Here is a 14582-nt window from a genome sequence, read left to right as displayed (position 1 = left end):
GAGGGGTTACATGCCACCCTGCTCGTGAGAGCGCCGGGGGCTGTGAGCGCGGCAGAGCGCTGACCTGGAAGTAAAGCGGCGTGTGAAATCCCGGCAGTGGGAGCAGAGCCCGGCGGGCAGCCCGGGAAGGGCGCCGGTAAGCTCACACACCCCTGGGGCGCCACTGCGCAGGATGGGGAGGATTCTGTGAGCAAATTTTATTTGAACTCACCAGTGATGACAACCCAGTAGAGCCCCTGCTCCCAGGGGCAGACAGGCATTCCTGCTCCCCACCCCTCTTTCCTCATCCTTTCCCAGATGTGGGTGCTGATGGGGGGAAGGTAAATTATTTTTAGCATCCAGCTTGTCAGCAAAGACCTAGCTGACCCCTGGGCTCCCAGTGACATCAGTGCAATCTTTCACGCACAAAGACATTACCAGATTCACCTTGCAAGAAACTAATTCCAGAGCCTCACAAAACCATCCCTGACCATCATCTGCATGCTTCCAAGTCAGCTCTGGGGCTGAGGGCCCTCCATGACACCAGGGAGCCAGGCTGAGGGCACTGGGAGCAGCCATCCCCTGTCATCGTGTCCCTGCTGTGTATACCGGGTGTCCTGGTTGCAGCAGCCAGAGGGGTGGGAGACCCAGTTCCTCCCGCGAGCCTCTCCCCGTTTGGAACACTGGTCTGAAGAAATGACCTAGAAAGACTCAGGGCTGAAGTTCTTTGATGCCTGCCCAGCTGTGGAGCATCCCAGCATCACTGCTCAGCCCTGCAGTTGTTTCATGCCTCATCTTCCTTGCTGTGGACCCCATAGGCGTCAGCGCAGCAGGGAGGGGGCTCTGGGCTGGGGACGTGTTCCTGGTACAGCCAGGCAGGCGGGGGGCGTATCCCAAATCTCAGCTGCAGGATGATCCTTAGTGGCCCAGCACGGCCAGGTGGGACCCGAGACCCCCAGGGGGCAGGACAGGGACCCCCAGCATACATGGGGGGGGCTCAGCTGCCGCGTGCCCATGGGTGTCCCATGGGAAGGAGGAGCCGAGGGCAGCCCTGACCGCAGGCTCTCCGGAGCAGGCAGCGGGCCAGCCGGCTCTGGCACCCGGCCCGGAACTCTGTCCTGCCCCTCACTGTGACTCTGCAAAACAGTGGGGCGGAGGCCCTGGCGATGACGATGGCTGGGCAAGGAGGAAGTAGAGGGGTACGACTGGGCGCTGCACTGCTCGGGGCAGAGCGGAGGGCTCGGCTGAGCAGGACAGAGGAAAGCCAAGGCCGGCCGGCAGCCACAGCCATGGCTGAGGCCGAAGACAGGAGCATCCATACCCAGCACATCTCGGCCGTGCACAACGTGCCCATGCGGGTCCTCATCCGGCCCATCCCGGCAGAGCTGGAGCCGGGAAAGGTGCAGAGCCTGATGGAGACCCTGCAGGTGAGCACAGCCTCCGGGATGCAGAGGCAGCCCCTCCTGCACCCGTTCAGAGGGCACTGCTGGGGAAGCTGTCAGTACCCAAGCCCTGGCACAGTCCGGTTGGGGGGTGTCAGGGAAGGTTGGGAGTGGCGGGGCGTGTTGCTCTGGCATGTCTCTTCCCCTTCCCAGGAGGATCCCGAGCGGGTGCCCCCCATCGACGTGCTCTGGATCAAAGGCAGTGAGGGCGGCGATTACTTCTACTCCTTCGGGGGCTGCCACCGCTATGCTGCCCACCAGGCACTCTGCCGGGAGACCATCCCCGCCAAGATCATCCCCTCCACCCTCAGCGACCTCCGTACTTACCTTGGCTCCTCCACGCCTCACCTGCGCTAGCCCAGCACCCCGAGGATGCCCATCAGCCCCTTCTGTCCCTGTTGGTTCCGACCCGTGAGCCTTTGATGAGGATGTGGTGGGCGTCCCCAGCCCTGGGGAGTCCCCACGGTCCCTCCAGCCGGGAGAGGTCAGGGTCCCCAGACTCGGAGGGTCCCCGGGGTCCCTCCAGCGGGGATAAGGTCAGGGTCCCCAGACTCGGAGGGTCCCCGGGGTCCCTCCAGCGGGGATAAGGTCAGGGTCCCCAGACTCGGAGGGTCCCCGGGGTCCCTCCAGCGGGGATAAGGTCAGGCTCTCACCGGTACCGGGAGGCGCCCGTCGGGGCCGGCAGGTGGCGCTATTGTGCCGCGCTGCGCCGTCCGGAGCGACCGCGCGGACCGGGACGGGACGGGATGAACCGGGACGGGATGAACCGGTTGGGGTGGGATGAACAGGAGCACAGCGCAATCGGGAATAGCTGAACTGTGATGGAACAGGCTAAACCGGGGCACGGCTCAACCGGGAATAGCTGAACCGGGATGGAATGGGCTTAACCGGGGCATGGCTCAAGCGGGAATGGCTGAACCGGAGCACACTGGAACTGGGACAAGTCACAGCTCATTAGGGGCACAGCTGAACCGGGAAGGGGTACAGGCGAACTGGGACACAACAGAATCAGGACACAGGGAAGAGACACAGCCAACCTGGCATGGCCAGTCCCCAGCCCTCCCTCAGTGACTCTGGGCTCACCAGTGGTCCCAGTCTCCATAGGGGACATCTCCAAAACCCTGTGGTGGGGACAGCCACTGCTGCCCCTGGAATAAAGATGATCAAAACCCCTGCTCCTTGGTGTGGTGCTAGCGGGTGCTGAGGTTGGGAGCAGGGATGCAGTGGTCCAACATGGCACAGCATGGCACAGCATGGTGGCCTGGCACCAGCAAGAGCAGTGGCTGTGGGCACACAGAACAAGGACACAGGCTTTGCAAGGAGATGGATGTTCTGCAAGGGAATGGATGCTGTGACAGGACAATGTTCTGCCAGCCCACCCTGCCAGGGAGCTGAATTCAGGGTCAGCTCCAGTCCAGCTGTGGGGACGCATGTGGTCCTGCCATGCTGGGATGCTGTAATTTCTGCAAGCACCACGTCGTCACCCCACGTGCAGCTTGGAAAAAACGCCTCGAGCATCCCCTGGGCATCCCAGCATCCCTCTAAGTGAAGAGCCTCCATCCAGGGAGGGGAAAGGCCACTGACTCACTCACCACGCCGTGAGTCAGCAGGACTGGGACAGGAACTGCGGCCGGACACTTCTGCCCCATCAGCCATGCTCCTCCCTGAACGGATCCTGTTCCCCTAGGGCAGAGATGGGCCGGGAGAGGAGGGCACGGCCGGCTCGTTTGCATGGCAGGAGCTGGCAGCGCTGGCATCGGACACGGCACAATTTACCGCTGCCTCCACGTTTCCGCAGGCTCCACTGGGGAGGAAGAGCGGGGTGGGCTGGGGGTGCTGGATGAGGGGAAGGGACCGGAGGGAGACTCCGGCACGGCAGAGCTGCATGTGCCGCATGAAAGCAGCTGTGTGCCGAGAGGAAGCCCTGCAAGCACTCACGGAGAGCAGCCCTGGTCCGCAGCTCCCTGATGGGCCATAAATTTCTCCTAAGAATTGTGGCGTGCTAAAAAGTTTCCTCTTGTTAGAGAGCAGGGGGTGGAGGGAGGAGGTAGCAGCTCCTGCGGCAGCTTCTGGGGCAATGTGGACATTTCCAGAGTGCCCCCCAACGGGTGTCCCATGGCAGGGACTGTCTGTTTATATCCTGTGTGCCCCCGCTGCTGGGCATCTCACATGCACTCTGTTTGCCCCACTCTCCTGGGCTTGTGCCCCTTATCCCTTGGAAAAGAGGCAGCTCAGCAGAGCTGGGAATTCCACAAAGTGGGAATGAACTGAGACTGCCCAGATCCTGCGACTCCTGCAAGCCATGGAGGCTTCTTCCAGCTTGCTGCAGGATCTGCTTTTTCTGCATCTGCAAACAGTGCCAAAGGTCCGTGCCAGTCCCAGGGTGTTCTGACATCACTCCCAGGGCTCCCTGCCACTGCAGATGTGTCCAAGGTGCTGTGTGAGCATCTCCAGGGCTGACTGGTGCATCCATGGGGCTGGCATGGTGTGGCAGTGGGAGCTGGTTCCCAGCAGGGGCTGCTGGTGCCACAGCCCCCCGGCTGGCACAGGAATGGGTCTCTCCAGAGCCCTGCATTGCCTCCATCTATCCGTCCTCCACCTGTCCCCCTTCCCTCTGCCTGACCCGCGGGGTCTCTGGTGTCGCCGGCTGACAGCCGATCCGGCTGCCTCCAATCCATTCGTTCCAGGGCAGGAACAAAGGCGCTTTGTGGGCTCCCCCCAGCCCGGGCCGGGTGGGGGGGTCCCAGCTCCGGAACTGGGACAGACTTCCCTGTGCGACAGGCGTGTAATGCCTTCCAGACCAGCAGCCCCAGCCCTCAGGTACAGCCTGGGGAGCAGGGGGGGCATGGTGCTTCCCACACTGCCTGAGGACCCACCAGGTCACCCTGATACAGCCCTGATCCAGGAAAATGGGGAAACTCTCCTGTTCCCCCAAATGTTTCACAATGACCAGTCCCCCTGGCACTCACTGCTCCTCCCCACCCATGGGGCTCCAGGGGCTCCGGAGGCTCCCAGATCTGCCATCTCTGGTCTGCCAGTGTCAGGGAGCACGGATAGACTCCCCTGGGATGAGACCCCTGCCTCACTGGGCTCAGCTGGACTCAGACACCGTGTGTGCCCGGCTGGACAGGACTGTGCATTTGGGATGGGGAAGCTCCCAGGCCTGTGCCTCACTGGCCTGAGCACCCTGAAACTGGGGAGCCACAGGCAGAGGGGCCAGTCCTGGACATCCCCCAGTGCCAAGGTCTGGTCAGGGGCTGTGGACTGGGGGCACTGAGTAGGATGGGATGGGGTAGGATGGCATGGATGGGTTGTGATGGGAGAGGATGGGACAGGATAGGACAGGATGGGATGGGGTGGGGTGGAGTTGAATGGATCAGTCCAGCATTGCTTCACCAGGGCTCAACAGGGTCAGGCCCAGTGTCCTGGTGGCCACATGTTCCAGCACTGCCGCGGGTCTGGAATCCATTTGCCTCACTGGCCGTGGTGTTTTCCCAGCAGGGCTGGAGCATTCCCGTGGGGCCAGGGGCAGCCCTGGCCCCTGCCCCATCTGCTCCCTGTTTATTTTCTTACACTTAAGTATCACCTCGAAGATAAACACTCCCTGGTGTGGGGGGCAGGGGGCATTTCCCTGGCAGCAGAGGCAGGACCCAGCCCTAAGGGTGCCCAGCACCCTGACCCCACAATGCCCACCAAGCAGGAGATGCCTGGTTAGACTGGGGTCAGAGCTGCAACCCCATGCTCAGGCCATGCCTCCTCCATGCTGGATGTCCCATGCAGGGTCCCATGAATGCCTGAGCCACTGCCTGGTGCTGCCCTCTGCTCGGGGGTCGGCTGGATCAGCTGGGAGAGCTGTGATGCCAAACCACACCATGTCCTGGCACCCACCCCAGCTGGCAGAAGGTTTGTGATGCCACAGCCTCAACTGCACCTCACACTGCACAGTGCCCTGAGTCAGAGCCCAGGCCAGTGGGCCTGGGGGAGCTGGGGGGAGCTGGGGGAGCTGGGGGGCCCAGGCACAGGGGCTCACGTCCTGTACCAGACGCCTGCCAGGCAGCACAGGAAAACCCGGCTGCTGCCGCGCGTCCTCCTGCCCCGCAGCCACAGCGTCCGCAGGCAGCTGGACAGGCAGGGAGCCGGCAGCGTTCCCTGCTTCCCATGGTTCCTGCTGCTCTCCCAGTCAGGGATGACAGCTCCTGTCCATCCATCCTTCTGTGTGCAGCATCTGGCGAGGTGGTGGTCACACATACACACATCTGTGCCAACGTGGAGGTGTCACTGCAGCAGGAGGTGGTGGCATTTGGGGTTTACATGGCACCCACAGGCACACATCCACATCCACGCGCAACTGCACAAACACGTGCACACAGCCTCATACTCACAAATATCCCCGTGCACACACACACGGATGTACGCATCCATGCATGCTTGGATGTACAGATGTGTGCAGCTGCACACCCACACACTCACTCGTGTGTGCACACATGTGTGCTGGTCCCACCCCACACTGAGCCATCTCCTGTCTGCTGCTCCTTCCCCTGCCTGTGCCCTGTTGCTCTGCCATGTTCCAGACCCCTCGGGCCACCAGCACCCCACATGTGGCCATGCCCCCCAGAAAAGCCCTGGGGCAGTTCGGCTGGGTGTGGGGACGGGGTGATGCCCCCAGCCTGTCCCTGTCAGCTGGTGGCCATGTGTGGGACGTGCAGCTGAGTACACAGCCCCAGCCATCCGTCTTACCACCTGTCAGGGCCAGGAGCTGCTGTGGACCCCCAGCCATGGCTCAGCAAGATTCTGGGGTGAGAGCGGGGCAGAATGGGGCTTCCCCTCACCTGCTTGTTCCCTGCCTGCTCCCTGCTTGTCATGCCAAGGGCCTGCCCATCCCCAGCTTTGCCCCTGGCACTGCTGGCACATACCCTTTTGTGGGGTCTGCACTTGGGCAAATGCTACAGAAGAAGGTCAGGTTCCCTCATGGGGAGTGGTGCACGGTGAGAGCTGCCAGTGTGGACACAATGCAGACCTCTGCCCATTTTCATCCCCAGGTGGATCCCTGTCCTCTTTCTCAGCCCTGCATGTCCCCAGCTCCTGGTGTGGCCCTGCATGTCCCCTGCTCCAGTGGGACCCCTGGCCCTTGGTGCAGCCCTACATGTCCCCAGCCCCAGCAAGACCACCAGCCCCCAGCCCATCTCTCTGCCCCCCACTGCGTGATTTACAGGCTCTGCACAGGCAGACAAATGGTGAAGGAAAACAGGGCAGGGGTTCCCGCCAGCCGGGGACTGCCTGTGCCCCGCGGGGGGCAGAGGGGCCGTTTGCTCACAGCCAGCAGGATGGGAGGCAGTGAAGTGGTGCCTGTGCCAGGCAGCACAGTTGCCCCTGTCATGGTCCAGCAGCCACAAGCCCTGGAAGCACTAGGAAAGCCCATGGGGGGACCCAGACCCCAGGAGCCATACCACAAGCTGCAGTCTTGCAACCATATGCTTTTGCCCATGGGGCACTGAGGAACACGATGCCACCCTATTCCATGGCCCCAGGGCACCCCACTGACCACCTCACTGGGGTTTCTGATATGCCAGCTGCATTCCATGGCCACTGTCTCAGCCCTGGCAAGCCTCTAAGATTTCCCCCAGTATCCCTCTCTGGCTGTGGAGCTTCTGGACAGTGGGGACTGCAGCTGGCACTGCCAAGTCTCCCAGCCACATCCCCAGCAGCCCTGGGACCATCTACCAGGAGCCAGGTCCTGCCCTCCACATGTTTTTGCCCCTTGACCTGCATCATGCCTGGTGCATCGTGGAGGAGGAGGAAGGGGAGGAAGGCGGGCAGGAAGCCTCCTGCCTGCTTGGTTCAGCTGGCTATCCCCCTGCCTGCTCCTGAGAGCGTTGGGCTCAGGGCTGGGGGGTGGAAGGCAGAGTGGGACCCACATTGACCTCTCTGGTGAGGAGGAGCAGGGCCATAGTCTGTGGTATTGAGTGCCAAGGAATGACAAGGAGTGATGGTAAGGCTGGGGAGCACCCCCAGCCCTTCCCAGGACACCGGTGATTCCCGCTGCTGCCAGCTCATAGCTCCCCTCTCAGGAAAAGACTCCGTGTTTCCACTGCCGGCACACACCTTCCTCCTGGGCGGGAGGAAATGCTCCTGGCAGCGCTGCCGGCAGTGCTGCCCGTGCCTCTCCATGTCTCCCTGTCACCTCCCATGGTGGGCAGGCACCGGGAACAGAGGAGCAAGGGGTGCATCCCTGCGGGGCTGCCTGCCCTTGCTGCTCCCTGACTGCTCCGGGCATCCTCCTGGGCACAGACCCTGTCCCAGTGGGGCATAGCAGGATGTGGGCAGCGGCATGTCCCCCACTGGCATTCCTCTGATAAACACCCCAAGCACCGCACCAGTGTCACCCACCCGTGGTTGCCTTCCCCATCCCAGCTCCTATGCCCCAGGTTAATCTCATGCCACCCTGTGTGGGACCCAGGGCTGGCAAGAGACAGCCAGGCAGGGGCTGGGGACACGCTGCCTGGGCGCTGTGTGTGACATCGCTCTGCAGGTGCCAGAGGCCATGGCACAGGGAGCACTTGTCAGACAGTGGCCCTGGCACTGCCACGGTTCATTTAGCACCGTGGGCATGACCTGGGGTCAAGGTGCCCGCAGCCAGGCCAGCGTGCCGGAGCGGGGCCAGGCCAGTGGCCAGAGCCAGCACTGGCTCTGAGGGCTGGGGTGAGGACGCTGGCCGCTGGCCGCTGGCCGCTGGCCGCTGGCCGGAGCTCGGGGGGCCGGCTGGGGGTGGGCTCCGGAGCCAGCCCCTCCCCGGCCGTATAAATCCCGATTCCCCCTGCAGACAGTCGTCCCAGCCCTGCTCAGCTGCCGCAGCGGAGCAGCAGCGGGAAGGCGTCCGGAGCCGCCGTCGCGGCTGTGCCGGCGGGGGAAGGCTCCCCGCAGCCCGGGGGGTGCCCCCAGCAGGGCCGGGGGTGCGGGCGGGCACCCCACCATGGCCTTCACCATGCTGCGCCCTGTGGCCGCCCGCGTGCTCTACCCCGACCTCAGCATGCTCTCGGAGGACGAGGAGAACCGGAGCGAGAGCGACACGTCGGACCAGTCGTTCGGCTGCTGCGAGGGCGCCGAGGCTCGCCGCAAGCTGCCGCGGAAGCCGGGGCCGATGGTGATGGTGAAGCAGAGGCAGGCGGCGAACGCACGGGAGCGGGACCGGACCCAGAGCGTCAACACGGCCTTCACCGCCCTGCGGACCCTCATCCCCACCGAGCCCGTGGATCGGAAGCTGTCCAAGATCGAGACCCTCCGCCTGGCCTCCAGCTACATCTCCCATCTGGCCAACGTGCTGCTGCTGGGCGAGGGCTGCGAGGACGGGCAGCCCTGTTTCAGTGCCATCTATGGTGCCAAGGGCGACCTGGACAGCAAACAGCCCCGCAGCATCTGCACCTTCTGCCTCAGCAACCAGCGGAAAGGGGTGAGTGGTGTTCTGGGATGGGTTAGGGTTCTTCCTCCCCTTACTGGCCTGAGTGGGGCAGGAGGCTCAGCATGTCCCCAAGGGATGGGGGGCAGCAGCCTCTGCCTGGGCTGTACGGGGCAAGAGACTTGGCATGGCTCAGTGAGAACCACAGCTTCTGGCTCCAGCTCCCACTGGACGTTTTGGCTGCTCCTGGCCAAATCCTGCTTGTAGCCACACGCCTACAGCTCCTGCTCACGTCAGAGGGCTGGGCTGCTCCCCCACGTCCATCCGGGCTGGGAGGTCTCAGGGGTTAAACAGTCACCCCAGAGCTGGCGGCATTGGTTGTCCCAGGGGGGCTTAGAGTTCGCTGGCTGACCCCTTCTCCATCCCCATCCCCATCCTCATCCTCATCTCCATACCCAACCCTGCCAGCCCACCAGCACTGCAGCAGGGCTACTCCAGCAGCTCTCTGATGTGATGAGGACAGGAAGAGCCCAGCAGACACTCCTCGAGGGGGCCCAGACCAAGTTCCCCATCCAGTGTTCCCAGGCAAGGTCTGCTGGCAGCACTGGTACAGGTCCCACATGGCCGTGGCAGAGCACCCCTGCCCTGCCCACCCAACTGATTCCCCCCAGCACCCTGCAGCTCAAGGGACACCTTTCACCAGGGTGGTGAGCCCACCCTGCTGCCCATGCCAGGGTGCACTTGACCCAGGAATAGCTGTGCAGGATATGGGGTGCAGGGTGAGGGGCTGGAAGCTGCCCAACTTCTTGGACATCCCTCGGCAGGGCTGTGAGCAGGGGCTGCTGTACTTGCCACTGTCCCCACAGACCCTCAAGATGTCCCATGTGTGACCCCGAGCAATGCAGCCATGGGTCACACTCCAGCCCTTAGAGCTTTTTCACATTTGGCTGCTCCATTTTTAATTGCTCCCTTGCTCCTGCTACCCCCCTCAGCAGCCTCTCCAGCCCTCCTGGGGTCCTCCAGCCCTGGTCCCTGGCAGAGCTGGGATCCTCTGGGCTGCTTCCTGGGATTGGAGCCAGGCGTCTGGCACAGTGCTGGATCCCCCAGGGGATCCTGTGGAGGCACTGGGGCTGGGAAGCTGCTGCTGGAGGGCAATGGGGGGACCTGGGTTGGGATCCAACTCTGCATCCCAGCCCTGAGGCTGGAAAGGAGCTGTACAGGGCTGGAAATGGGCAGGGCTGGAAAGGGGTTGTACTGAGGTGGAAATGGTCTGGAAATGGGCTGTACTGGACCATGCTTGGCTGTGCAAGGCTGGAAATAGGCTGGGTTGGAACTGGGCTCTGTTGGGCTCTGCTGATCTGCACTGAGTTATACTGGAATGTTCTGGGCTAAATCTGGACCATGCTGGTCTGTGCTGGGTTATACTGGGCTGATGTTGCTCTCATAAACTGTGAGGTAGGGCTGAGTCTGCCCATCCCAGTTTGGACTCACTCTGTGTCTCCGGGGCTGTGGATCTGTCTAGGGTAATGTGTCTGTCCTGGGGTGCTACTGGCCCTTGCCACAGGTCTGAGCCTTGCGGTGCTGAGCAGCCATGGGGACTGTGTCCTGCAGGGTGACAAGGCCAAGGGGGACCCACCTTGGGGCTCCACCACAGCACCCACCTCCCAGCCACACACCCAACCACTTGTCAGGCATAGCCCCATCTGTCTGTCCACTCCAGGCAGCACAGAGCCACCCCAGGACTGAGCCACTGGCCATCTCACAGTGGATCCCCATGGAGGAGTTGGTGTGGTGGACAATGGGCAGGAGCAGAGTGCCCCCCACCCGGACACCCCATGGTACCTGCAGCTCTCCCTCCTCTCTCTGCAGGGCAGTCGGAGGGACCTCGGGGGCAACTGCCTGAAGGTGCGAGGGGTGACACCCCTGCGAGTGTCGCGGAGATGAGCCGGGGTCCGGCAGCACCCACCTGAGACAGCGGCAGAGGCAGACGGAGCCCGCACACGCCAGCCCAGAGACCGCAGCGGGGAGGGAGGGAGCTGCTCACCTGAGGCGGCAGCGGCCGAGCCCAGGCTGGCACCACACCGACACTGGCCCTGGAGCCGGCAGTGGGGTGGGAGGACGCTCCCGTGGCCGAGGCTGCCCACGCGGGGCAGGGCCGGGGAGGGGGGTCCCCGCGCCCCGGGGCTGGACTGGAAGGGACCTGTGTGCGGCCGGCGTCGAGGCGCTCCGGGGGGACAGTGTCGTGGCCCTGGGGATGCTGGTTGTGCACGTGCAGCTGCTTGGAAAATAAAACCTTATTTTTCTGACGGGCCAGTGCCTGCCTGTCACCCCCGTGTGGGGTGAGGTGGGGGTCCCCAAGATGGCTCTGGACCCCCAGCCCTGCTGCTCTGTGCCGCTGGAACCAGTGTGACCATCCCAGCCCTACCCACAGTGGGACCATCCCAGCCTGTGCCATAGTGGGATTCACAAGGGTAAGACCTTGTGAGCTGTCCCTGTGTCCTCAGGCCCTGATGACAGCTTTGGCCCCACAAAGGCTGCAGAAGTCCCAAGGGGGTCAGTGTGATGCCATGGGATGGGGATGGCACTGCCAGCCCCGTGCTGCAGCCACGGGTGCCCAAGTGGTGGGTCGGGGTTGATGTAACTGCTTTGGTGCCCTGCCCTCCACCTGGTACATCATGACTGGCGCGATGTCACTGCCACTGCAACTGCCACCATCGTCACTGCTGCCACCAACGCTGTGACTGCCACCATCACAATGACTGTCCCCACTGTGACTGCCACTGCCACCATGATGACCATGCAGAGCCTTGCATGGTGGGGCTGCAGGCAGCAGCACCTGCAAGGGGTCAGGTGGGGACATGGGGGGTTCCCAGGCCAGATCCCCACATGGGATTCTGCTTGGCTGGCTGGGCGGTGCAGAGAGCTGAGCCTGGGAATGGTGCTGTGCTGGGGCTGGTGGCTCCCAGGGGCCAGCGTGTCCCACGGAGCAGAGGCAGCTGTGGATGGGGCGGCTGGGGGCTCCCCCCAAGGGCTGAAGAACTGGAGCTGCCCTATCTCCCTAGGGTCCTGGAGCCAATATGGAGCAGGGGGAGCACGCTGGGGGTCCCGCTGGAGCCTGCCCCGGGCAGGGGCTCTGTTGGGAGCCCACAGCACCTCTTGGCCCCCTGCTCACGGAGGTGAGCCTGCCCCGGGCTCCCTCCCCCGGGTTTGATTTATGGAGCTGACAGCGCGGTGCAGCTGTGAGAGCTGGTCCCAAGCAGGGACCGGGGTGGGTGGGAGAAGTTTGTTCTCAGCGTGGCTAATGTGTCCCAGACCCCAATAAACAGCCGTGAGATTCTCCAAACAGCCCAGGACACAGAATCCCTGCCCCTGGGTTTATCGGGGGGCAGGGGCCGTGGGGGATGCTGTGCTCTGCAAACAACCCAACCCACACATAAAAGAGGACTGTCCTCGTGAAGTAGCGGCTCTGGAGCCCCCAGGGGGTCAGCAAGGGCTGGTGGTCCCAGTGCTGGGGGCACAGCAGGTCCCAGCACTGAGTGCATAGGTCCCAGTATATCCCAGTGCCAGCAACTGGAGCCTCAACAAGCTCCAATATGAAGACCATGAGCCCCAGTGAATCCCTGCACAGGAGCTGTGCATCAAGTATGTCCCAGTGCCAGAGACTGGGGCTCTAGAAAGCCCCAGTATAAAGGCCATGCATCCCAGTACATCCCAGTGCTGAAGCTCTGGGATTCAGCATGTCCCAGTGCTAGGGCCATGGATGTCAGCACACCCCAGTGCCAAGGATGGCACAATGACCCCAGGGAAAGTGCCAGTGTTAACAGCCCTGGGTCCCTGCATGTCCTAGTGCAGAAGTTGGCTACCCAATAACATCCAGTGCTGGAGTTGTGGATTCCAGCACATCCCATTGCTGAGGCTATGGATCCCAGCATGTCCAATCACTGGGGTCACGGGTCCCAGCATGTCCCAGTGACAAGCTTGTGGGTCCCAGTACATTCCAGCCCCTCCCAGCACCGCGAGAGGGAAACGGTGACTCAGAGCTGCAGGGTTGGTGGGAGCTGGGTGCCCCTTTGCCCCGTGTGGGGTGAGTGTTGTGGCCACTGATCGCTCATGGCCACCGCCAGCTCCCCGGCAGCCGCAGATCTGCACTGAGCTCAGCCACGCTCCCCTCCCATCCTCTCCCCTTCCTGCGTGCGGACACCCTTGGAAAGGCTCTTGGCCGCTTTCTCTGAGACAGGAAGGTGTCCCCGAGTCTCAGGAAGGAAAAACACTCAGTGCTGAACCCACAAAGACCGTCTCTGAGGGGCCAGGGCTGGAGAGGCTCCAGGCCTGACATCACCTGGGAACTGGAACTAGAACGCAGCTGCACTCCGTGCCTGGTATTTTTTTTTAAACTTGTGTTTTTAAACTTTCTTTTTATAGATTTTTATTTTATTATTTTTTTCCCCTTTCCCTTCTCCATTCCCCTCCCAAATATTTCAGCTTCCCCACAGGCTGGCCAGCCAGGCTGGAATGCAGCAGGGCTGCACCCGCGGGTGCCGGGAGCTGCCTTGCTGGTGGGACGGATGAGGCTGGGTCTGGCCAGGCAGGAGCTGCTGGAGCTGTGGGCAGGGGTCAGACTGGGGCTCACCCCCAGTGACCGGGACCAGAACCTGATAGCCCCTGGTACTGCTGTGCACCAGGGCTGCTGGAAAGGGATCCATGGCCGTGCAGGGACACAGGAGGGTCAGTCTGGCCATGGGGTGTGGGAGAACAGAGGGCAGAGGGGTCAGGCAGAGCCTGCAGTCTGTGGGCAGCGCTGCTTTCCTGACCCACTGCCCCCAGGATGGGGCTGTGGAGTCAAACCCTGTCTGAGTCTGAGTCAGCAGATCAAGAGGAGGCATACAGGGATAGAGGACACAAAGACACATTTTGGGGCCAGGATCCAGCCCTACTCATTCCTTGTCCTCTGGCAACACCTTTGGGTGCTGCCTGACCCTCCCTGGGCTTCCCCCAGAGTGGAGGCTCATGATAAAGACCCCAGTGTATCCTGGAGCAAAGCCCAGTTGCTTGTTGCCTGGGGAATCCTCCCTGTGACAGTGACAGCCATCAACTGAGTGTCACAAGTCCCTTCGAGCCCTGTTGGACCTGAGGGTGAAGGACTGGGAAGGGATCCCCAAGGTCTAGATGGCACTGAGTGTGGACAGGGTGACACATCTCTGCTGCCCAGGGCAGGGTGGAGAGAAGGATCAGGGAGGGTTGAGATGGGATGGGATGGGATGGGATGGGATGGGATGGGATGGGATGGGATGGGATGGGATGGGATGACCCAGGAGCAGCACAATGGTCCCCTAGGTGGGGGTTCTGGGCAGTCCCTCCCTCCCCATGCCAGCAGACCCAGACTGTACTGAGCCTCCAACATCCTGCCAGGGTCCCTGGGGAAGAAAACAGGCAAAGGGGCTGCCTGAGACCCCCAAGACACCTGCCAGATCTTCACCATCACAAGGGATGCACAGCAAGAATCCGCCAAGGTCCCACATATCCTAGGGGTGCAGTGGGCACTGCTGCAGGGCTGCCACCACCCTGCCACGTCCCCACCATGCACTGGAGCCCTCAGAGCTGTTCACCCTGCTGGGACCTCATGCCAGCTGCGGTCCCTGGGGACACGGGCCCCGCAGCAGGGACAGGGTGTGAGGCCGTGGTGCGGGGTGAACGCCAGGTTAATCTCCCGCTGGAGCTTCCCTCTGCAAACAATAAGACAATGCCCGGCCGGGGCCGCCTGCGTAACC

General features: G+C 62.7%; 2 protein-coding genes across 3 annotated transcripts; both read left to right on the top strand.

Annotated features, from left to right (window-relative positions):
• Positions 1-1116: 1116 nt before the first annotated feature.
• On the top strand, positions 1117-2597 carry SRXN1 (sulfiredoxin 1). Of its 2 annotated transcripts, XR_011004760.1 has the most exons (3): positions 1117-1406; positions 1575-1860; positions 1911-2597. XR_011004760.1 is itself a non-coding variant. In XM_068207759.1 (2 exons), the coding sequence occupies exons 1-2, from the start codon at positions 1146-1148 to the stop codon at positions 1776-1778; spliced, it is 465 nt and encodes a 154-aa protein (XP_068063860.1). In that variant the 5' UTR covers positions 1117-1145; the 3' UTR covers positions 1779-1900. The 2 variants fall into 2 exon arrangements, 1 of the variants encoding a protein (XP_068063860.1); XM_068207759.1 differs by lacking the exon at positions 1911-2597 and having other exon boundaries at positions 1575-1900.
• Positions 2598-8237: 5640 nt separating this feature from the next.
• TCF15 (transcription factor 15) lies at positions 8238-11120 on the top strand. The gene is made up of 2 exons (XM_068207751.1): positions 8238-8868; positions 10684-11120. Exons 1-2 carry the CDS (start codon positions 8392-8394, stop codon positions 10756-10758), a joined length of 552 nt encoding a protein of 183 aa, XP_068063852.1. The 5' UTR covers positions 8238-8391; the 3' UTR covers positions 10759-11120.
• The last annotated feature ends 3462 nt before the right edge of the window (positions 11121-14582 follow it).

The sequence above is a fragment of the Anomalospiza imberbis genome, chromosome 17 (assembly GCF_031753505.1).
Source record: "Anomalospiza imberbis isolate Cuckoo-Finch-1a 21T00152 chromosome 17, ASM3175350v1, whole genome shotgun sequence".
Lineage (NCBI taxonomy): Eukaryota > Metazoa > Chordata > Aves > Passeriformes > Viduidae > Anomalospiza > Anomalospiza imberbis.
The sequence above is the reverse complement of the archived record's forward strand: the minus strand, read 5'-3'. Positions and strand labels throughout refer to the sequence as shown.